Source organism: Apteryx mantelli, chromosome 1 (assembly GCF_036417845.1).
Source record: "Apteryx mantelli isolate bAptMan1 chromosome 1, bAptMan1.hap1, whole genome shotgun sequence".
Classification (NCBI taxonomy): Eukaryota; Metazoa; Chordata; class Aves; order Apterygiformes; family Apterygidae; genus Apteryx; species Apteryx mantelli.
In genome coordinates this window covers 13,857,011-13,880,953 of record NC_089978.1, presented here as the reverse complement: position 1 = coordinate 13,880,953, position 23,943 = coordinate 13,857,011, and the positions used below count along the sequence as shown (strand labels likewise).

The 23,943-nt window shown below is 40.0% G+C and overlaps 1 protein-coding gene across 3 annotated transcripts; it reads right to left on the bottom strand.

Annotated features, from left to right (window-relative positions):
- Positions 1-1,134: 1,134 nt before the first annotated feature.
- Positions 1,135-23,547, bottom strand: CEP57 (centrosomal protein 57). Of its 3 annotated transcripts, XM_067289712.1 has the most exons (11): positions 23,459-23,547; positions 17,717-17,873; positions 14,403-14,582; positions 13,969-14,090; positions 12,951-13,067; positions 8,317-8,394; positions 5,940-6,044; positions 5,701-5,781; positions 5,099-5,343; positions 4,258-4,402; positions 1,135-2,423 (listed from the first exon to the last, which is right to left on the bottom strand). In XM_067289712.1, exons 1-11 carry the CDS (start codon positions 23,489-23,491, stop codon positions 2,187-2,189), a joined length of 1,500 nt encoding a protein of 499 aa, XP_067145813.1. In that variant the 5' UTR covers positions 23,492-23,547; the 3' UTR covers positions 1,135-2,186. The 3 variants fall into 3 exon arrangements, with proteins under 3 accessions (XP_067145813.1, XP_067145817.1, XP_067145820.1); XM_067289716.1 differs by lacking the exon at positions 8,317-8,394; XM_067289719.1 differs by lacking the exon at positions 12,951-13,067.
- Positions 23,548-23,943: the final 396 nt, after the last annotated feature.

The following is a 23,943-nucleotide window of genomic DNA, read 5'->3' as shown; positions in this document are numbered from 1 at the left end:
CAATTTGAAGTAAGGTGCCAAAACTAACTTATACGCACTCCCCCATTAAAGAGTTGCCTCTTCAGCTCATTTAAGACAACACCTCATGTAATGCTGAGATTAACCCTTCTTTGAGCAAGATACTGCCAGAGATCCTTTATAAGCAAAATAATTACTTTGATTCTAGTTTCAGCTACTGATTTTTGGGAACATGTTATATAGTAATGGGACCCCCCCACACATCCTGAACGAAAACAAACAGGCAGGATGAATTGTTCTCTGAACCAGCATCTCCAGCTACAAGGAGTCCATGTTCCTGATTTAAATGAAACGAAGGAGGAATAGCTCTGGGCCTGTTGACAGCTTTTGACTTCTCTCCCCCCAGCTAGAACATTCTGCTCCTTGGATGGGAGGAAACAGGCAGGGAGATCACCTGGAGAGCTGATGAAATTCAAATCCCTTCTGCCAGACTGGACTGGACTCTGGTATTGATCCTACAGAGTTCCCTGCCCATTCAGCTATGGGCAAGGGGGGGGCCCAACCCCATAACCACCCTCACCTTACCACAGTGCGCCAGCAGCAAATATTCATCCTCCTGACCAGGAAGATGCCACGTCACCACCAAAACATACTGAACTAGGCAGTACATGGCAGTCCAAATAATGAGCAGGAGCTACCAGGGTCCGGTTCTAGGCTACGCTGGGATTCAACTGCCTCTGCAGGGCAGCACAGTGCTGCAGCGAACACTGGGCCCCCGGGCAGCCAGGACTGTTTTCCTCCTGTGAGCGCTTTCCAGATTTCCCCTCAGTACATCTCAGAAGAGCCATAAGATTTCATAGCTGGCTAAAGAGTTAAATGCACTGACAGTAAGGTCAGGAATACCAGCCCACTGCTGAGGGCAAGAAAGGGACTATGTGCTTTCTGCATTAAGTACACGCAAGTATGAGGCCTCAGTCAGCCCCCGCTGTGAATACTTGATTTGAAAGTATGACATGCTCCAGCCTGTCTATAGTGCTTTCAGACTTAGGGTTTTTTAGGTTTATGCAAAATGCTCAAATGGCCAAAAAAACAAACCAAAACAAAAACGCCCCCCCCCCCCCAAAAAAAAACCATTAAGTGTTTGGTTAATTTAGAGAAATTGCAGCTTTCCCACAATTAACTCAACAGGCAAGCTGGCTTTATTATTTTTCAACTTTATAAACAGATAATCTGGGTCTTCTATACATTCCATTAATAGGAAATTCTTTACATTATTAACATAATAAATAACATTTACTCAGCTGTGCAAGTCAGAGTGCAAAATGAATTGCACTATTATCAAAGTAGATAGCTCATCAAAGCACATATTTCAAGTTAAAAGCAAGATGCCAGGACTGAATGGCATGATTGAGGCACTTGCAATTTAAAACACTTGTGGTTTATCTCACTCCTTTGCCACCCAAAGGCATGGACTAAGAGAGGGGATTTTATCCCCAATATCCTATAGCTTTTTCACAAAGTATGATTTCTGAAGAAATATTTCACCCTTCAGATTTAAAAAAATAAAAATAAAAATAAAAAAATTAAGCAAAATCATTTGGAAAAGTTACTTTGCTCCTTCTTTGCGTACTCAGACATCCATTGCCATTAATACTGACTAGTGGAATGTGGCAGAACAAGAACTAGGGAAGCTTTTTGAAGAGAGCTAAACAAAACACCTTTAAAAAGGTTTACCTGATTTCCCTTATACATTCTTAGAGCCTGAATAATAACAGCTGCACACAACAGAACTGAAAAAGCCCCTTAAGAATTAGGGGCACAGCATCATTTTCAGAAAGATACATTTTTAGAAGTGTCCCAATGCACAGGAGTTCAACAACAGTACTGTGAAATCACACTGGCATTTCACACAAGCCAACCCATATAAATGTGCTGATGTTTGGTGTGCCAAAGAGGAAAAGGAGGAACTGCTGGAATCCTAAAACAAAAGGAACTGGTGGAAACCTGTGTTTAGATTCAGTAGCTGGATACTGTAAAAAATGGAATGTGTTTAAAGTATGCCATATTATATACAATCAAACCCAGAGATGGAGAATTGGCCCACATTTCAAAAGTGCACTTAGCATACAGTAGTCTCTTTCACACAGCAAGAAAGGCAGCTGCTTTATACCCAGAACGTGAGAAAGCTTTTGACTGAGATGATTTTGAGAACATCTCTAGCAGAACAGTCAGTAGTCCCAGCTGATATCATCTTTCTGTAGTGAAGTCTGTATGGTTTGCATGTCTCTCAACAACTGCAGATTCTTCCGACTCTTCTCTCCAGGTTTGACTTTGATGGGACCAGCATCCTTTCCTTTTGTGGTTACCGTAGTTGTTACTTTAACCTCACTAACAGGAAACCTGCTGTCTTTTTTTTGTTTGGCAGAAGTCTTTTTGGACTTGCACTCTCTCTTAAGTCTCTCTAGCTGAAAGAGAAGTCCAAAGTAAAAATGTTAAGCAGTGACCTTGTTTTGGTTTATGTTCTACATTTCCCCCAGAAGACTGAAATATCCTCCTCTTGTGCTGTCTCCCTCCTCTACCCCAGTGCTCATCTCACCCAGCAAAGCAAATGGATATTTCCAAGTCATCTAGTTTCCTGAATAATTAAAATATTTCCCTTATACAGCATTGCTATATTTGCATCTTTACAGCTATGTTTAGCATTATAGTCTGAACTACTAGGTTATCTCTTTTAGAACTGACAAGTTGATTTATCAGTTTAGGGAAGTGTTAAAAAAAAAAGTTTTTCTATATACATATTAGTGTACTAGTGATTTTAATGGCTAGTCACTGCCAGAAGTGAACTCTAAAAGCAACACCAGAACTCTCAAAGAATTGGTACCCACTGCACAGCATTGTAAATCACAGCTTGCAAGATTCAATACTCAGCAATGAGGACAAAGTTGGCATCAGCCTGCCTGGGGCCTGGGCAGAGTGTCGAAGGTGCAGACACACTCATACATTCAACCAAACTCAGTAGCTTCCACTGTTTCTTTAATTTTAGGTAGTGGTGGTCTCTCCTCCCATTTTAGGGCATGCAGCAATTTTCCTAGCTGCTGACCCCTAAAAACTTTTGTCAATAGCTAGTCAGAAGTATATAGTATATCCAGAATCATTCCCATCATGACTACTGGGATTACTACACATCTGTTTTGCTGCAGCAATGTCACTGAAGATCATAAGAGAGATCAAAAGTAACTAATGTTTTTAATTGTTTTAAAAGACATCTAAAATGGACACATGTAAAATGTGATCAGCCGCTTTCTCAGTTCATATTTTGTGTATTAAGTTACATGAGATGAGGGTGAGTCTTCTTAGTTCATATGAACTGAACAAAACTCATAGGGCTTAAACTCTTTGGAAGAATTTCACTAAAATGAATGAACATTAGACAAAACAGGGAATCAAAAGGTTTCATGGCTTTAAATGAACAGCTACACTATTCAAAGAATTTAGAAAGTTGTTTTAAACTGAAACAGACTTTTTTTTAAATAAAACAAATCAAAGCATGATTAAGTAGGTCACATGTCAAACAAAGGAGAGCTGCTAAAAGGCTTACTTTAACAGTGAGAAGGCCCTGGGAATCTAGGCATCTCTTTAAATACGACTTAGGTTACTAAGAGTTCAGCATTTTCTTCAATGCAAAGAATGGCATTTCATGAGCTTCTCCCCACCATCTGTATAGCTGGTTGTTACTAGGAACTTCATGCAAAGCAACTGCCTTGGTCCAGCAGAGCTGCTTTACACATGGCAGGAGTGAGAGTGTGACTGATCAGAACATGTCTATCTCCTGACAGGTCAGATATCTGAGCAGAAATAGCTCACAGAGACAGTCTGGGAGCCAGGAGGCAGATTCATGCCCTCCAGCCCTGTATGCTGCTTCTTAGCTCACATCCCTCCCAACCAGCATATGCCAAGTTTACAGACTTCAACTATGGAATTTGCTACTGTAGCTTAGATGATTTTTTTCCCTATTTGGGGGAAGGGGAAGAGTACAAAAGGCAATGCAGGAACAGATAGAAAGTTCTGCCTAGGATATGAGGAAGTGGGCACGAAGGTACCCCGTAAGACAGGAAGAATACTTCTGCAGAAATACTGGGATAGAAAGATGGAGGGGCACGTACTTGGGACCTCCAAATTCAAGTTGGGAAATACTGCTCTAAAAAGTAGCTATGTTTGCTTTATTCAGTTGCTGCTACAGTAGGATAAGAATTCTTAAGATAACAACTGCAGAAACATGAACATGAGCAAGTAACTCACCCGTGCCCGATGCCTCTGAACTTTACTGATTTGGTCTGCCTTTGCCTCCATCCTTCCCACCAGGGCCTCAAGTTCTTTCTCAAGTTCTTCCCTCACTGCAACTGTTGGGGCTTCCTGGACAAGCTTTGCTAGCTGCTGGTGATCACTAGCATGTAATTTAGAGACAGAACACAGCTTGCATCAGATTCTCTCAGCTTCTAATGCTTGTATGCTCAAATGAGAAATTACATCTCTAGGAAACCATGGTATCAGCAGCCAGAAATGTTCAATTTGAATTAAGAAACCAGTAAGAACAGTCTTGCTGGTTAGCATTATCACAGTAGCACATCCTGGTGACAGTCTGCTGCAACATAAAGTTGTCAACAACATAAGTGGTTTCAAACTTCAATACGCTCATTTAGAATTACAGAATAACTTCTTAAAGAGATGATCTCAGCACTCATTCAGTCACTACTTGTAGATTTGTATCTACTGCAGTTGTGCAATAGGATAACAAGTCAGGTTCTATTAACCAGGAGGAGCAGAATGACTAGCAAAGCAATCCTTAACAGAGTATTTTTCCACTGTATCAAGGTCTGCTCCTATGCTTTCCCCCACCACTCACAGACTTGATACTGTTGCATGCAAACACAGCTATGGAGTCCATACCATTTATTAGAATCTAGCTTTAATTGCTAGGAGAAAAGAGACCCATTGCAGCAACTGGAAAGAATAGGTTATGTGCCACAGACTACGCAAGACTGTCTTCCTTCTCAGGCAAAACCTTCCAGTTTTAAAGTAAAAGACAAAAATATAGAGCATCTACACTCATTATCTGCAATGGAGAATATACCAAACTCACAAACTCATCTGCCCAAATTCATCTTGTAAAGTCAGTAGCACTTCTGAGAGCTCTTCCTGGGACGAAGACGACTCCTTTGGCAGAGATGACCTTCTGCTTTTGCTGGCAGGATGAGCACTACTGATTGATTTTGCTAGGGGAGTATCATTGACTACACGATTGTTACACAGTGCTTTTGTGTGTTGTTTCATTAGGTGTAGCACATGCTGTACATTGGCACCGACTGAATGGCTGGGACTAGTAGACTGGAAGGAAAAATAAAAAGTATGTGAATAGATTTCTTTAAAACTGCGTTGTCAGCAATGGAAAACATTTAGAAACAATGTTGATAGCATATTTTTTCTTTGCTGCCAAGAATGTGTTTTTGTTTGAATGAATATGCACTAACAAGAACAGCTTGACTAGTAGCATGGAGGAGACCCATTCTGGAAATATCAGTTCAGCAAGTTACTGATATGGAACAAGGCTTTTGAAGACAAGCTCAAATAAAAGAGTCAAAGAAAATAAAACAATCTGACCACTGGGGGTCAGAAGTGCACCAAGCCAAAGCCATTTAAGGAGCTGCATCTACTGAGCATCAGCTTTGGAATTAAGCAGCTCACCTTCCCAGCTACAAAGGGGACATCACCCAGAGACAGTCTGTAATGGGGCTGCGTAGTGAGATGGCTTGTAAGAGAGCATTTCTGGAAGGAAAGAAGAGAGAAATGTTTATCAAAGATGACACTAAAGCAAACCCATTTTCCCTTTGCTGTGTAATGAAAGAGGCAGCCTACTTCCTGATTCCATACACAGACCCCTTATTTTACTCCTCAGTGATTGTCTTCCTCTCCCCACATGTTACCTTATCTGGCTGCTTAGTTTTCTTCCTGGGTCTTCTTGCTTTTGGAGACAGTGATGGTGATGCTGCTTGAATCAACATTCTGTTGGTTTCCAGACCTGTTTGAAGCTATAATTGAGGGGAAAAATGAGAATTACTGAAGTTACTTTAATAAATAATCAGAGACAAAAAATGATTTGAGATTTTGCAAAACAGTAATTTTTAAAATACAGGCTCTCTGGAAGCAAAGGCTGCCAAGTACGTGGGATGCTTCTGCAGTCTGAGTTCAATTTAAACATTAAATAAAAATACTTCCTCTGATAACACCTCTTTACCACTAAACCTAGCAAGTTAAAGAATTAGTCTCACTGAATTACTTCCATACAGGCAACTGCTGAACCATCAGCTCTGGGCTTTATCATTAACAAAATATTGGGGAAGTCAAGCCACCTCACCTGGCTCAATTGTTTTGTTTTGGGTTTTTTTTTAAGCACATAATTAAGAGGTTTATAACTATCCCTTCTGTTCTACTGGATCTGACAGGGGAAAAAAAATACATATATGTATTTACTGGAAGAGTTAATGTTAGAATTACCACTGTCAAAAATGAGCTCTATTATATGCTTCTCCGTTCTTTCCAACTGAAAGCTGTGGCATGGCTTTAGAAATCATTATTTCCTAACCAAACTCAACTAGAAGCATTCACAAGATTTTTCACAATTGAGACCCCTCCCCCAGAACATATTGCAAAGGTTAATCTTTAACATGTTACCTACCTTACTTCAGCATACAACTGAGAGGTATTTAATGAACATGGCACTTTAGGTTTAGGAGAAGGCCAGTGTCCTTATAGGCTTGTAACCAGTAATCAGTAGTATATCACATCTGTTTCTCCCCTCCTTCTATAACATTTCTAGTTACAATTATGAAGACAGGGGCACACTTTTTGATCTTGATCTATTTAAAGGAGAGAATTCCTCAGAAAAATTCCTATAAACAACTTCATGGGGTTCCCCATTAACCGTGCCACTGATTTCAGAACAAACTACAACTTCTGCAAACAGCAAACTGGATCTTGTTACTATATTACCAACAAAAGACTGTTAGTAAAGCTGCAATGTAAATCCTCTCTCCACTGCACAACCAAAACTGTACTTGAAAGTCCAAACAGTTTCTCTGATTTTTATTAGAATCCCACATTAATCTGTCCTCTGAAAACGTAGCATTTTTGAAAAGAAAAGCCCATCTTTAGTCAGAGTCCAAGTTAAGTTTATCAGGTTAGCAGCTAAAAAAGCTCCATAAAGTATACTAAAATTTGTGGATTTTTCTGCCTCTAATCTTAAGAGTCATAATTTAAGAGCAGTTCTGTAAAACTGCAACTGGTGAAATGCTACCAGGAAGTATACAGGTTAGCTTGAGCAATAATGAATTTAACAGAAACTCTCCTAAACACCTCCCGCCCTTCCTAGAGCAATTCTATATAATATGGTTTTACAAAGGAGAAGGGAATTCCAACAGGACTCTTGAAAGCAAGTGATTAAAGCTCCGGGTCACCAGAGTTGTTAGGACTGCTCAGTGGATTCTTGTGAATGCTTTTTGTCAAGAACAGAGGCTTAGATCTTTAGTTCAGCAAGTATGGAAACTTTAGGAACTCAGGCACATAAAGCATATAAAGAAAGACAGAATTAAATCTGGGAGGGAGTTGGCAGAAGGTGCTAACAAGCTCCTGACCATGTAAAGAGTCAAAAGTACAAATTTCTGTTCTCTTGAAGAGGAACCTGCTTGCAGAAGAAGCATGAAAGAAAAAAGAAAAAAGAAAAAAAAAAAGGAAGGAGCTACATATTAGCACTTCTCTGGAAATTCTGAAAAATGCCTACCTACCTCAATGATGAGGTTTTTAGAGTTCACATTTGCTGTTAACTTGAAGCAGTAAACTACCCAATTAAGTTTATGGCACAGTCAATTCTGTTGGAAAAACAATAAACTGGATCCTCACGCATCCTCAGCTATTGCTGTCCCAAATATAACACTATGAATCACTATGAATTTCTACTCCCCTTTTCCAACTAGCTTCTTTTATTGAGTAAGTTAAGCTTCAGCACACATCTATTGCCATGCTGCTCAAAAAAAAAAAAAAAAAAAAAAAAAAAAAAAGTCTTCCAAAAGATTCGGACAAAAGGAGAAAAGAAAAGGGCTACTCTTGGTATTTTGAACTTCAGACTGAAAGAACAAAAACACCCCCCAAACAAAAAAAAAAAATATGGTAAAACAACCCCACCACCACCCCACCATATTTTCATTTTGTATATGGGACACCCTATTAGCAATTTTAGTTGAAAAGTCGGTGGAAACAAAGAGCAAATTGCAGTGCATACTAGTACAAAAGAAATTTCCTGTTCACCTCAGCTGCTTTTTCCTGAACAAGCTTCCTTGCATGTTCTTCCTCCTGAAGCTTCTGTTCCAGCTCTTTCATTTTTTTCTAGTCAAAATTAAATGAAAATGGTCATTACTAATGAAGTCTATAATGCTGAGAGCGCAAGCAAGAGTGTATCAATTCAACTTATTACTTCAAGTCAAGTGAAGACTTCAGAATTGGAATGATTTCTGGAGTTTTACCTGTATATCCGTAAATACAGTAGTCAAGCACTTATACTTAAAACTGGATTGTTTTTTCTAGTTTTAAATTCAGATACCAACTGGGAAAGCAAGTCATTAATAGCCTTAAATTAGCCCACAAGGGAAGCAGTAAGACAACAATACCATCTTTCTCTTCAGTTGTATAAAAAACAAAGTAGGTTATTTTGCGTACATTATCCTGAAAGATTTTGTACAAAGAACTAACAAAGGTATGTCACCTATCATTACAGATGACTGAGAGGACACTTGCTTTATTTAGACTACTAAAGATATTTTTCCTAGCATCCCTAACTCAAACTCTTGAGAGAGAGAAATTTTGAACATCTAACTCTCTTCTATTAAGAAGAAGGAGAAAAGTTTATATATGATGTATCCAAGACATTCAAGCAAAACTGAGGAGATTTCATCTTTATGGTTAAAAGCAGGCAAGAAGTCTTTTGAAAGCTCCTTTCAAAGAAAAGGGGTAACAGGAGAGGTTCATATTTCTCTTTGTAGACCCTTCAACAAGATGAAAAACTTGTTTAAGCAGAATGCATTTAAACTCCCAATGTAGAAGTTATTAAATAAATTTCTGATTTTATACAGGAGAGAAAAGGATCCAGAGTTCCAGAACACAGAAAAACTTGCTTTCTCTTTCCCAAACACTGAGCACTATTCACAGAGCCACTAATCAGACTTAAGTCAGAAAAGCATACAATTCAAAATAACAGCTAGAATCATGCACTTTTATTTGCATTATTTATAAGCTCAGTACACTGAAAACTCAAAGTGGTGTTAAATAATTCTGCTTTACCTAAGTATAACTGTAAGATATGACTGTTTATACAAAGGTGTTAAAGGCAAATCCCTGGACAAGCATCCACAATGAAAGCACTATATAAAGGAACTTGCTTTTCCTGCTAAATACAAGAACCCTTTTTGACAAGAATTTATTCTTTTTCATATAAGCCAGATACACTCCAGATATGAAAGTCTGCTCTTTTCAGCATGTGTCACAACTCTTGTTTTCCACAGGGACAGTCACACAAACAGAAATCCCAGTTTAATATGTTATGTATGACAAAATTTTTAATATGGAAATACTGAAGCAAGTCTTGTGCTTGAACCCAAGTCTGACATGTAGCTGAACCAATGCTTCTGTGCTGAAATAAACTAAGTATCACTCAGGCAGTTGTCTTAGTTGCAGGCATAGCTCAAACTCAGAGCTCATGTCAGAGCATGCCGGAAATTCTCCATCCAAGTGATACTCCCAAAAGAAAATTTTATTTCTGCTTATAGAGGAAAAAAAAGTGCCACACATTCCTGCTTACAAATTCAATGCTCAAAATGGCTACAATTTTCATAGGAAGATGCAGATTACTGGTCCGTCACCACGAGGACCAATGGGCGGTCAGGCCAGGGGACTGGCTAATAGTGAAAACATGGACATTCCCTGATTACAATTCCCATAACATAAGGCAGCATGACACAAAAGGGAAATTCAGGTCAGCACTGACTTGACTAAATACTTGACTAAAATATTCTGCTCAGTCATCACTAACTGACACAAAATATTTCAATGAAAAAATGGAAGTCAAGTATTTCAACATCTATTTTAGCCCAGTTTAAAAAAAAAAAAATTTTGATCACCTTGCACATCCTTCTGGCTATCACTGAAACAAATTTAAAACAACTTCAACCAAAGTAGACAGGAAGGTCTGAGACCTCAAAGACGCAGAATCCCTAAATTTCCTAAAAATTGTCTGCTGGGAAAAATATCCAAATTAGTTCCACCACAGAGGTGGTGGAACTAATGTGTGAAGACAGCTCTTATCTGTGTGCTTCGCTACCTTGCCAATCAGCACCTGCTTGGTATAACAGTCTGCATAGACACAGCTCAAGTAGGGCAGGTGTTGCCTCTCCCCACCTGGCAATTAAAGGATATTGAACAACTAGAGGTGTTAGGTAGCATACAGGCATAACACGATGCTAGGATTCATTACTTCTGTTGTTCAAAGAAGGGCTTGGGGGAGGGTTAAATCTCATTGTTAACATTAAGAAGATTGATTACTACCAACTAGAGTTCTTCAAAATGTGTGATCTAGACATACATTCAAAATTCTGACTATCTGTCACACACGAGACCAGAGCCTTAGCTGTACTTTTAGGGGACAGCCCTATCCCCATGCACAGAGATGTTCAGATCTACTCAGCCAGGTGTCCAGACACTGCGCTGCAGGACTACAGTTGCAATAAATGTGCAATAGGAGATTTTTGTTTTTTTGAGGTAAATACTCCAATTAGGAGTCCTTCACATGAATAAGAAGGTCAGCAGCTCTTTTTCCAGAGACAATATCAATATTGGCAATTGCTTGGTGAGGATAGTACTAGACAGCCAGGCTGTCATTCTGCAGGTTTTGGAGATAAAACATTCTCAGTAAGACCCATAGACAACTTATGCTCTGGCAGAGCATCTGAAATCAGAGGTAGTTAAATCATGGCTTACTTATAAGTAGTCATCTCACTACTTATTATCCATTTCAGTAGACCATGTATGGAAACGGTCTTTCTTCTAGCTTGAAGACTGAAATAAAACCTCAGTCCCTTCAAGAAAAATCTCTGGACTTGTGAATGTGAAAGTTCTTCTTAATGGACAGGATTACAGAAAAGCTTCCATCCTAAAGGTGTCCTAGAAGTTCTGGAGAGCAAACAGGTAAATTTATTTCTTGTCTCAAATTAAACTTGCAAGCGTTCCTGCGATCTTGCCACAACTAAGGCAGAGATCACTATACAAGCAACAGTTGCAATTTTTTTTTTGAGCAAAGAGAGTACAGTCACCCTTTCAGGATTATAAGGTAACACTTAGCATGCAGAGGTTCACATAGGAAGATAGCCTGCATGCACAGAGACAGACCAGAAAGCAGACTCATGACAGCAAAATGATCACAAAGATGATAAACCTTAGAGATAAATCCAGACTTCTCTCAGTTCTTAGAGCTTAATTAACTGTGTGGAATTTAGCACCCAATTCCACTAAAAGGATTTAATTGTGGTGGCTACTAATTCACAAAGATATCAAAGAATCAAAGACACCTAGTGTGACGCAGAGAGAAAAAAAAAGAAAAAAGATCTGCTTGCTGAAATTAAGTTTACCAGCCAGGTACAAAGAGGCAAATAACCCACCCCCTTCCAAATTCCAGCTGCCACACTTGGTAAAAGTCCTCAAGAAAGGAAATCTTGTTGCTGAATCAGTTATTTCAATCCTGACCCTGGAGAAATCTACTGTTACTTTCAATGAACAAGGTCTCTGTTTCAAAGAGTTTGGCCCAGGTAAATAATGCAATCACTTTTGCTCCATAAACAGAGCTCACAACAATGGGGTGTCAAGATCTTAAACAGCTTGCTACAGCTGCCTTGGGTCAGGTACTACCAAGAACCATTGTATGGCCTGGAAGTCTTGCAGCAGACTGACTAGCTGAAGATCTACTAGCAGACACATCCTTACATACTTCTGGACAAATGCCATTTACTTCAGCATCTGATAAAAGCTGGTGCACAGGGTGACAATTTTGACCGCATTCAAAACTGTCCCCAACACCAGTCTGATACTGTAGTATTTTCTCCTTTAGGAGAAGAAGGAGCGGATTACATATATATATATATGTATGTATGTATGTATGTATCTTCAGGTGGAAGCCTCTCCTTCCTTGAGCCCTCTGTAGTTCATGCTTGAGAGTCCTGTGGTCTATCTGCAGAAGCAGGTGAGATGTGTACTGGATTCCAGAAGTCCAGACCATAGATGGTATAGAGATAGAATATGACCAAACATGGTCACGCTGAACTTCTAAAAGCTACTGATTTAAAGAGAATCCTGAAAAGGCAGACTGAGAAGACATCTGGTCTTACAGGGCTAGCAACTCTGGCCTCTAGAACCCTGCAAGCAAACTATTAGCAATAATTGTGTTTCTTAAGGGGGAGGGGAAGGGGCAAAAAAACCAAAACACACAAAACAAAGAAACCCCACAAGCTAAGTCAAATCTGTATCATAAAAGAATATAATTGTAAGTATTCAGTATTATGCAAGGTGCCTCAGAGAAATTCAGAGTTTAGGGATACACTCAATCCTATATGCCTGTCATGAACTAGCCACAGAAGAGGAACATCAACAAATACTGTTAAGGCTAAACAGAACTTCAGTTCTTGTAGTGCATGGTCACCCAAGGCCTGACTGGCCACATGGAGTTTCATTGAGAACTTCAAATTTTTATCCCGCTTCAGCTAAAGAAAAAGCAATGTTTAGTTGCTATCATTCTCTACAGGACAAAGTTTTGCTCAACTCTATTATTGACATGTAACTATAAAGTGTTGATTACATTAATCAAGATAAATCTGATATAGTACACAACAGAAATAACAGACCTCTGCTATGGACTGCATTGTATTAAGTCTGGTGTACTCTTTTTCCAGCATATCCAGCTTTTCCAATTTAGACTGGACATGTGATTGATCAAGAAGCCGATCTCTTTCTAATGTACCCTTGAAGAGAGAAGAAAACAGCAAAACAATTAAGCACAATAAAATAGGAACATCCATACTAAGCCTTATGTCTGCAGTGCAAAGGGGGACCAGAAACAGACCGAAGGAACTACCAGCTATTGTGCAATTCTACGTGGTGCTACAATTGAAGAGCAACTACACCACTGGTCCACCAATGCTGGGAACCTCACACTTAGCTAGATTCGGACAAGAGCTGGTTCTGCAGAGTCACTCCTACACCCCCAAACCCAAAACCATAAAGACCCATCACTACTCAGCTGTTAGAAGTAGTTTCTTTAAATTTTATTTACTTCAGTAAATAAATAGATATTCAATAGACTGACATAAGACAGTCACAGAGACTGATGAACAGCTTTAGGCAATCCATACACCTATAAAACAAAATTCAAGTCCATTTTAGATACAGGACAAACCCCACGTTCACCGATATTGGGAAACACAAGTTCTATTATTATTTTAACAGAACAAGTATTTCAGCCCAGGCTTAGCAAGAACAATACTAGTAAAGAAAATCCCCAGAGATCTGAAGAGTGCAAACACAAAAGGGAGGTTTTTTTCCAGTGGCACATGGATATAGCACTCAGATACAGATGAGCCACTGCAGCAAGCTGCACACAAACACAAAGCAGCAAATAATTCTTGTAGTAACAGAGCCTATGATATTATCTTAGAGACAGGTGCACAGAAAAGGGAAAATGCCAGCGATCAGGTATGACTGGGAAACCTAAGTAGAAAAATTATCCACACATAAGTATATAAAGGCCAGCTCAATAATAGACAGCTACAATTAAAGGTATTAAAACTACAGTAACTACAAAAAAATCATAACATAGTTCAAGACTTTTATAAATTTAACCTCGAAACAGTCTTGAGAACACACCTGCTTCTCCAAGAGATGCGTCTTCTCATTTTCTGCATGCTGGATCATTTTTCTCATGTAGTCCAGCTGTTTCTCTAAAAGGCTGCAACGAGACTCAGCAGCTGCCAACTGGGAAGCCAGTTCTGAAGATAACAGAAGGCAGAAAAGGGAAATCATGCACTGCTCGTTCCTGGGATTTCTGTGTTTTCAGTACAGCTCCAAAATAAGCCAAAAACAAGCCATTTAAAGAAGCTCACGAAATCAATCAAATTTTGCTTGCATGCAAATCTCTAAAAGGAAGTATGCTTTTAAAATGATTTCTTCATAACTTTGTGTGTCACTACAAGGTAAAAAGTGCTAAATAAAGTAATTTAAAATACTTTTATGCATGGATAAAGTACAAGTTTCATCTGTAGCACGGTTCTGTGGTATTTTATATAAAGTTTGCAAACAACCTCGATTTTTCTTCGCCACTTCAGTCTTGTCATGTTCTTTGTGTTGCATTTGTTCAGTTAGTACTTTTTTATAGTCTGCTGTTTCTCTGCTGAGGTGTTTTACATTCTCCTCTGCCTGAAGCCGTTCCAACTCTAGCCGACGAATTTTTTCCTGGAGATTCTTCAGAGCAGAAAATATTGCTGTAATTGAACAAGTATCTTTTGTTAGATGCTGGTAAACAACCATTTCAAGAAGACACCAAACTGAAAGCCTTTTATAAAAAAGTATGCTATATGAGAAAGCCAGAGTTTTCCTCGCCACCATCCAGAACTCCTTCTGGGAATTAAGACACACTTTCCCCTATATTGTAACTGATTCTAAAAATCATTTAAACTGTATTGATGCCTTTGGTATCTACCTTTATCTGAAACATCTGGGATAGAGGCATCCACAGCTCAGCATAAGACAGGCAAATATTCTGTAGATTAAGTGCAAAGAGCACATCTTCTGACTCGTTTTATCAAAAGGAAACAAAAGGTCTCAACTGAATAGTTAAGTTGCAGTCCTCTATATGCTCTACAGAGCGTTATTCTCCCTCTACAAGTGCATGCTAGCATGACAAATATGCAAATGCAACATTCCTATGAGTGATCACTGAGCAGCAAAAAAGGCAAGATTATCAGAGGAGCTATAAAGATTTTTATTTCTCTAAACAGCCACTCTTTTCTGATTCTCTTCTTTTGTTTTCGCACCTGTGTTCCTTCCCCTCCTCTTAGATATGCAACTCCTTTGTGCCAAACAACTTTCCCTCTTTCCATTCGATTCCTGCTTTAACAATTACCCATTAAAACCTTCATATATTCATCACCACAGAAAAGGTAGTTGTAATAGAACTCGCATCCTCCTGCAATTAGACCATCTGCTGGTAATCTGGTGTATTACGTCTCCTAGATGTATTATTTGATTCTGCAGAGGGAATCATAACCATAAGCCCTTTCCCTACACAGTCCTGTTAGAGAAAAACACAAGAACATCTGTACAGACAGTTCATATAGCAGGCTTATCTTTGAGGTCATGTTACCTCACTCCTTTGTGCTTAAAACCACTCTAGAGAAAGAATGTGCCTTTATTACAGAACGTATTAAACCCAAGAAAGTTGGGACTTGATATTTGTTTGAGCATCACATCATAAATAAAGGAAAAATAGTTATCCAAATGAGTTTTCCAGAGTGTAAATTCATAGAGTCCTGAAATGCAGAAAAGCAGAACATTAGAATACCATACCAACAAAAAGCATCTACTCTAAGGTAACTGTAAGTAAATAAGAAGTGTGTAATAGTAGTCACAAGTTAAGGCAAAATTGTGCATAGTCTGGCCCTGTTTCCAGGATGCCAGAATAACCAACTGTAACACCTTCTCTTTATTTATATTACTGTTATCAGGATTCAGTTGAAATGGGTACAGGTGAAACTATGAACAGCTTTGTTACATAATCCTTAGGGCTAAATTAAAATCTCTCTATATTTACAATAATGACTAACAAAATACAGCAATGAAGCAATTTGAGCAACAAACAGATGAAGATGAAACCCAACAGAATACCAAGTATCATTCAGGACAAAAAAATAAATGTCAAATAACAGACACTTTATACCAGCTCATCTTTATTAGAGTGTTAAAAGCATATATGGCAGACACACAAACAATACAGAAAGTCAAATCAAAATAAGCAGAACTTGCTATACTCAGTTTCAGGATTTTAAAATATGATTTTACACAGGTGGGCAGGCAGGAAAGACCTCCAAGAATAATCAAATCTATTTTTCCCTCTGAAGTTAATTCCCAAATCCTTAACCTTATTAAAATATACACTCCAAAACATTTCTGCACTCTTAAAACCTAGACAAAAAAAGCAAGATACCAGATAATCTGACTGTTGCATCTTATTTTGAGCAGGTATTCATATTTACTTAAAAATTTTTGAAAATAGAGACATTTCAAAATCTTTAAAGAGGATATAATTTATCAGATATTCTTCCCCAAGTACTTGTTTTGGAATTAGTAAATTCCCTGCTCAAAAAAATTAGCAGACAGAAGCTTGGATGTCAAAAGTTTCTCTAATGAAACATACAACACAATCTACAAAAAAATACACCTACATCAGTAATTCATAAGAGAGCTTTCTTTCCTCTGCTCATCAAATTTTTATCTGTGTCACAAGGTTCTTTTAGCTTTGTGTCAACAGCACTCTCAAAACTGTATTGTGCATGCAAGAGCACATATTACATTTGAAATGACATTTCAAGATTTCAGGTTTCATCTACTAGATCATTAATGTGCAAGTCTCTCGTAATTCAGGCATGAATTACATTATTAGAACAGACACTTGAACCTATCACACTGATTTTCTACTTAATTTGAGTTACATTAGGGCTCAGCTTAAGTCTCTCTCATTTTTCTCCCTATAAGGAAGAACATAGGAAGATTTTCATACCCTTAAGCCTCCATGCAACTCCAATCTTACGGGAGTATTTTCACAATGACCCTGAGCCAAACAGCTCACATGAAATAAATCAGTCCTGTTCTAGCCTCCCAATTTCCTTTGTTCCCTCCTGTACCTACCCTAACATAGATCTGGAGTACACCTCATTGCATGACAAGCCAACTCACTTAAAACGAGAGAAAACTAACCAAGAATATTTTTGCACATGTCAGTTCAGGCAAGATGAATCTATTTATCTGGAAGTGAAAACCAGAACTGGAATAGGAAAGGAGGGAGAAGAAAGAAACTAGAAATAGGGAAGAAGAAACTGGAGTGAAACCTCCTCTCTTTTTGGTGATGGTGAACTGTCAGCTCAGCACTATGCTACATGATATTCTTTCCTGCACGCTCTAAGCACTTCACTGATAAATCTTGCCCCTCCATCTTTTGTACATGAGAAGTCTTCCCATTTCATCAACATGAAGCCTTTCCCCTTGCTCCAAACCATCTTGGGAATTAAAGTTTCCTTATTTTGAACTCAGCTGTGAAACGGGGAGAGGTAGGGAGGGAGAGGAGGATGAAAGAAGGGGCAATGAAAACATGTCAAGGCAGTTTCAAAGAACTCAGCCAACATTACAGTTCTGTACTGCTAAAAGGAAGCATCTTGCTCCAGCTATAAAGATGACCCTTTTCAGGAAGAAGAGCAGTAAGGAACTAAAAAACACGACCTATACATCACTGGGAAGCAAGAAAGGATAAAAAGATTGCATTCTTTTCATAAATGATGCTTTGACTCCCCTGTACCAGGTGATTTGGAAACAGGTAAGAAAATTTAGCTGAACTATTTATTACCTCTGCTGTTACTTTCAGGATATGGAATGACAGGTTTCCGTGGGGAGCGCAGCAAGTCAGAATTAATAAACGGCTTGTACTTTGGATAATCTATAAATGAAGTTGCAGAGAGTTCATCTGTGGCCGATGCAGATTTATATATTTTGCGTAGATCACTCTGAAAAACAAAACAAAGTTGTTATTCAGTATATTTGTTTCTCCATCACAACAAAGAAGTAGAATCAGATTAAGTGATGTGGAGAAATACCACTGTAGGAGATTGTAATAGCACAAAGGTAATATTCCCTTCCTCACAGCCCTGGGCTGTGTCATTTTTAAATCTCAGTTCCTCCATAAAAACAGTATCAGAAAAAAACCAAACATCTTATTTTTTTATGCTGGTTTCCAACTTCCACTTTTGTTTCCTACTTATTTATACTCTCTCTTGCTTATTAAGAGGGTAATACACCAGTCAGGTGGAAAGCAGCCTTGTTCTTAATGGAAAAATCAGTCTTTGTCACACATAAGAAACTACCAGGGTGACCAAACCTGATAAAGCATACCTGAGGCCACAGCTCTACATATCCTGATCTAATGTAATATCAGTTCACAGACCACAAAAAGGGAAAAGGACATGCATTCTCCTCACCTCCCTCTCCCAGCCACATAGTCCCAACCCCTCTTTTACACTGGCTACAGTTTATCTTTCATATTCTTCCATGAATTGATTGAAATATCTGCAGAAACATCTGAGCTTCTTTATGCCAGATTTGATCAGTGCAACCTGCACAAGACAAGCAACAAAAGATCACAGCCAGGAAGGGACCTCTGCCTCTGAGTAGCAATGTGCCGTTAGGTCAGCTTGAGACTGTTCTCAAAAATGCAGCTGCAGCGACCACAGATCTCCCAGCTGTCTCCACCTGCTTTCCAAAAGTTTGCCATGTTTTGGATGATGTGATGGTCAGAAGGAGCCACATAGTACTGAAAATGCCATGCAGCAGGGATACAATTAAGTTGTGCTTTCTAACCAGGTTCTTCTACAGACAAGGGCAAAGCATTTTGTGTACTCTGTTTGTGGCTACCTGGCCAAAGTTTTGATTTATGTATGTGTCTTAAATAAAATGAGGTCATTTATTTTTAATGTGCTAAAGTTGCTTCTTTTTCGAGTGTACGCACCGCTAAACATTTCAGTAATAGAATTTGAAGATAACCTAAGACAGTAGGCAGCAGGCAGACACGATGTTCTGGCTCTTACGGCTTAGCACAGAAGGTTTACTTCACAAATATGACAAAGAAGAAATTGCTAATACTGTCAGGGTATTTTAAGTTTTTGCAAATATCAGTTATCTGGAACATATTTTGATCTGAATTAAAACGCAGAAAGCATTTATGATACTGTCTCATAGCAAATTAGACAACAGCCCAAGTTGCACTGAGAGGGAGAAAAAAAATAATTAAGAATATATTTACAAAAATATTTTGAACAGTTTTTTGTGCACATGCATATACACACTCTGTTTTATACCCCAGCAGCCATCTGATCTAACTTTGTAAAACACTTAAAATTGCAGGAAAGTCTGTGAGCAGTGAGACTAGATCCACTAGATCCCGCAAAAATACCATCAATGTTACAGGATGTTAAATTGCTACGAGCAGAATAACGAGCAAGATCAAACAACGAAGCAAAACTGGACCCAGCAAAACACATTATTTTAAGCAGCAGGCTGAGAGTAACCACAGGAACCAATGTAAGCCTCATCAGTTCAAATGGCAGAAACCAGTTTCACCCATTGTTGAAACCAGAGATGATATCCCATGATACAGTTGAAAAAAAGCAGCATCAGTTTTAAATCAAGGTAGGGCTACCAGACATCTGAACTCTCCTAGATGTCTTCATTTCTTAGCTGTAAATTTTTGTCTGTGCAAGGATTAAAAATAACTACATTAAAAAAAAAAATGCTGCTTTCTTTACTGGCATAAGTGACACCTGCCTAGGCAACAACAGACTAACCAAAATAGCATATTTAGCATATTCTTTCTTTTAGTTGTATTTCCCCAAAATACCATCTGAACACAGATTATGTGCATTAAAATTAATTTACCTTTGAATACTATAATACTCAGTGCAGATATCTGCTTGAAATACTGAAAAATTCACACTGAAGAAGTATCTACAGTACAGTTTAAACAATTGTTCCTTTTTCCAGTCTAAAGAATCACATGTTAACAGGTATATTTTCCATATACATTTGAGCAGAAGACCATTTTATATTCTGCTGAATGACTTCTAAATACACCTGAATAGAAAAATTTGAGAAAGCTTATTAAACAGCAGCAAGGAACCCAACATTATAAATCTCAGATTCAAATATCATTCCCTACTCTTCTCCTCCTCCCCAGTCCCCCAAGTCATTCAGAATTATTTTTAAGTCAATTTGCTGCTCTTGAAAATTCTCATGGGGATCACCATATAGCACATATTTCAGGAAAATCCTGAAACACAGGGGGAAGATATATATATATATATATATATATATAGATATATATATATATATATATATATATATGAAAATCAGGGAACTCTCTATTTGTTCTGAATTAGGAGTGGGCCATATTTGCTAATTACACCCGCTCCCTCTTTTCTGGGTACTCCCTATCTTCTTTCCATCCCTAAACACACAGAAGCCTCATACTAATGAGCAAAGAAGCTTAATGGTCCCCCAGGAGCTAAGTGCAACAGCATTACACAACGGTGGAGAACTGAGCACATTTAACCTTTACGTTTCTGAGGACATTACCTTCCAAAATTTATTTCAGCAGTCATTTCATATCAACTGTCTACTCAAATATGCAAGAAAGCATATTTAAAATACAGACTAATAGTAGTTTAATGTATCAGTAGGAGATGGTGACCTCTTCAAGCTGCCCAAGACTAAACACAGTCTAAGGGCCAGAACAACATCGGAAAAGTTTTAACATAGGAATCAGCAACTAAAGGCAGGAGCATAATTTTCAGCTCAAGCCCCTTTAGATGGAAAATACCACTCACCATAACATTGTTACATCTCTGTTGCAGAAAAGATAGTATGGCACACCAGCCATGAAAAACTATCCGGACAACTATTAATCTCAATATTATACCAAATGCTTTAGAGTCCTCTCACTCGCAAGATTTCCCTGAAACAAGGTGTCCACACTAAATGATCTCAGGAAGAAAAAAGCATCCTATGTTTTTCTCCTCATCATACATAATTTGACTAGATGTGTGGATAATAAAAACAGCAATGATTTATAAACAAACTACAGAACCAAAGCAGCAGAAAAACACAGGAAAATTCTCTCAGGAAATAACTACAAGAAAGTACAAAGGCACCAAGATGGTGCCACTGGTGCTAGCAGTTTGGCACTGGACAAAGGGAATAAGTCAGAGTGGGTGCTATTTTACAAGTTCTTATATACATTCTCTGAAAATATTTTAAAAGTTAATCATCTGAAGCTGGATAATGGTTTAAATGAGACCCTGTAGTCCTCACACTTGGTTTTTAAAAATAATAAAAAAAGGCAGAAAGGTGAAAACTATCCAGAGATTGGGAAAATACAGAAGATTTTAATATTGAGTTCTTTGAGCAGAAAATATCCACTAAAGTACCCAGTTACTGAAGTCTTCCGAACAGCCATCTGGGAGAGACGATCTCTCAAGATCCAGTCTGCCCTCTTCCCTCATTACTGGGGAGGTGGGGAGGGAGGAACAGTCCCTGCTGCTCAGAAACCAGCCTAAGTGCTCTCTGTGCCTGACTGATAGGAAACTGAGCTAGGAGCACTGGCAATTTAAATAAGATCTCTAGTTAAAAAAAAAAAAAAAAGTAAAAAAAAAAATCATCCTGGTCAAGCCCTTACAGCAAATGCAAAAAAAATGTTAGCACGAGACTTTTTTTTTTTTTAATTTCTGCTGTAGGGCGTGCCAAAATCAGTATGAAGTACGGAAAGTCATAAGTCTGCTTGTCTTTTTTTGGTCTTTCACTATGTTTAACTTCTGAATGAGCAAGTACAAAAAATATTCAGTGGACAATTTTCCTAAAAGGTTGGTTTTACTAACTAAACTAATTAAACAGCCTCTGCTAATCAACTTGAGGCTAAAACCAATTCTCTGACATCCTTCTCAACATATCCTATAAAAATACCAGTCAGAAAGGATAAAGGAACCCTCAGATCATTCTCTTGCCACTTTTAATGCTGCAGGTGTAAATCTGGGACCAGGCTGCTGGGGGGAGGAGGAGGAGGAAGAGAAGCACAACCGAAAACACTGAGGCGGGCTAGCTTTATCAGGCAGCTGATAGTATTGAGACCCCAAATCAAGAATGCTCACAAGACATACATTACCTACCACCACACTGCATCTTTTTTCACCATCTATGTTCTTGCAAGGTACGTACTCATAACACATGGCTGCTTGCAAAAAGATCTGGCTTCGGAGAGCTACACATATCAGATCAAGATGTCAAATGAAAAACCCAAATGGAAACTTCTGTTTCACACAACTATCTAGTTGCTTCCAGGCAGCCTCCACCCAGTTCGGTGGGCTCAGCTATGTTTACTCTAGTCACGCCTCAGTTTCTTCATTTCGCTTTTCACAAAGCAGAGACACTGGTTCTGTCTCTTCTCCAAGCTCTGCTCCTCAAGAGCGTAACGAGGAAATTCGAGGAAATTCTAGCCCCTTGCTTCTAACTACCTCTGCATCACTTCTGCGTTAGCCAGGTTCTTATACGCATGCCTAAGGATATGGTTACCTATCAAAGCCAAACTGAGGTTTAAGGTTAACGTTAGTTTGGAGAGCATGCACTAAATACATCACCAGCTCTCAAAAGGAACAGCTTGCTCTGCTCTCATAATTGAAACATAAGTATACAATTGAATATTGTTGAGTTTTAAGCAAGAGCAGTGCTGAATTGAGCCTAATCTGACTTCAAAATAGGCATTTTCAAAGTCATGACTCCAGAACTGTTTCTGGAAACAGACTGAATTACAAAGTTTTACTCCCAAGCGTTCACTCACAAATCTACTCTTTGAACGCTCCTACAGCGAAAAGGCTGCTTTTAAACAGCAGAGTATTTTTGCTTTTTCCCCTTCCTCTTCTAAAAGACGCGTACAGAAGTGTTATGACTTTTGATGCACATACACGGCACTTAAAACTAAAGTTAGTTCCCGCAGCCCACTTTGCTCCTGCAGCGCCAAGCCTGAACTCGAGGCGCAATGTGGAGCGACCCCCGAGCTGCCCGAGCCAGGCGCGCTCCGCGCTCACCGCGACGCCGGCCGAGCCGCCAGGGAGCCTCCCGCGCGGGCACGGGCGCGGCCGCCCCGGGCCGGGCCTCGGCTGCGCCCGCAGCGCCGACCAGCTCACAGGCTCCACCGCCCCTTCGCTCGCTTCTAGCTGAAGCCCCACGGCCGTTCCGACCGCGATTCCAGAGAAACGGTGCTATTTCAGCCAGGCTGCCGAGGCCGGGCTGGCCAGAGGCCCGCGGGCCGCGCTCGCCACCCCGCTCCGCTCCGCTGCCGCCCGCGGCTGAGCGCGGTCCTTCTCCCGGGCGCGGCAGGGCCCCGCCGCAAGCGGCCCCGCAACGGCCCCGCCGCCGCCGCAAGCGGCCGTTAAGATGGCCCCGGCCCGGCGGGGCCGAGCGGACTCCTGGGGCCGGGCCGCCTCCCCCCCCGCCGTCGTCGTCCGCCACACGCGCCGGGCAGCGGCCCGTGGGCGCCGCCGAGCCTCACCGTGCGCTGATGGTCGCCGCCCGCCGCCGCCATGTCCCCCAGGGGCCGCCCGCGCTACAGCATGTCCCTTTAAGGCCGCAGCACCCATGCAGCGGCCGCCCCTTCCGGCCCCGTAGCGACGCTTTTTGCGCCAATAACGTGCCGCTTGACTGGCCGCGCGGCTTGCCAATGAGAAAGGAGGAGCGGCGGTAAGCCCCACCCCGGGCAGTTACGAACCTAACGTCATAAAGTGACGTTGAGTGACATGCCAGCTGTCCAATAAGGATGAAAAACGCCGTTCCTTAACCAATAGAAGTGGGCAGTTTAGCAGAAGAGGCAAGACCTCCTGCCCCCAATTGCTGGAGCTGAGAGAACGAACCCGGGAGGAGCGAGCGGCAGCGGGAGGAGCGAGCTGCGCAAGGCGCTTCCTGCGCACGCGCAGAGGGCAGATAGCGGAAGAGGATGGTCTTTGTCAAAATGAGCCCCTGAGCTGGAGCCAATGGGGA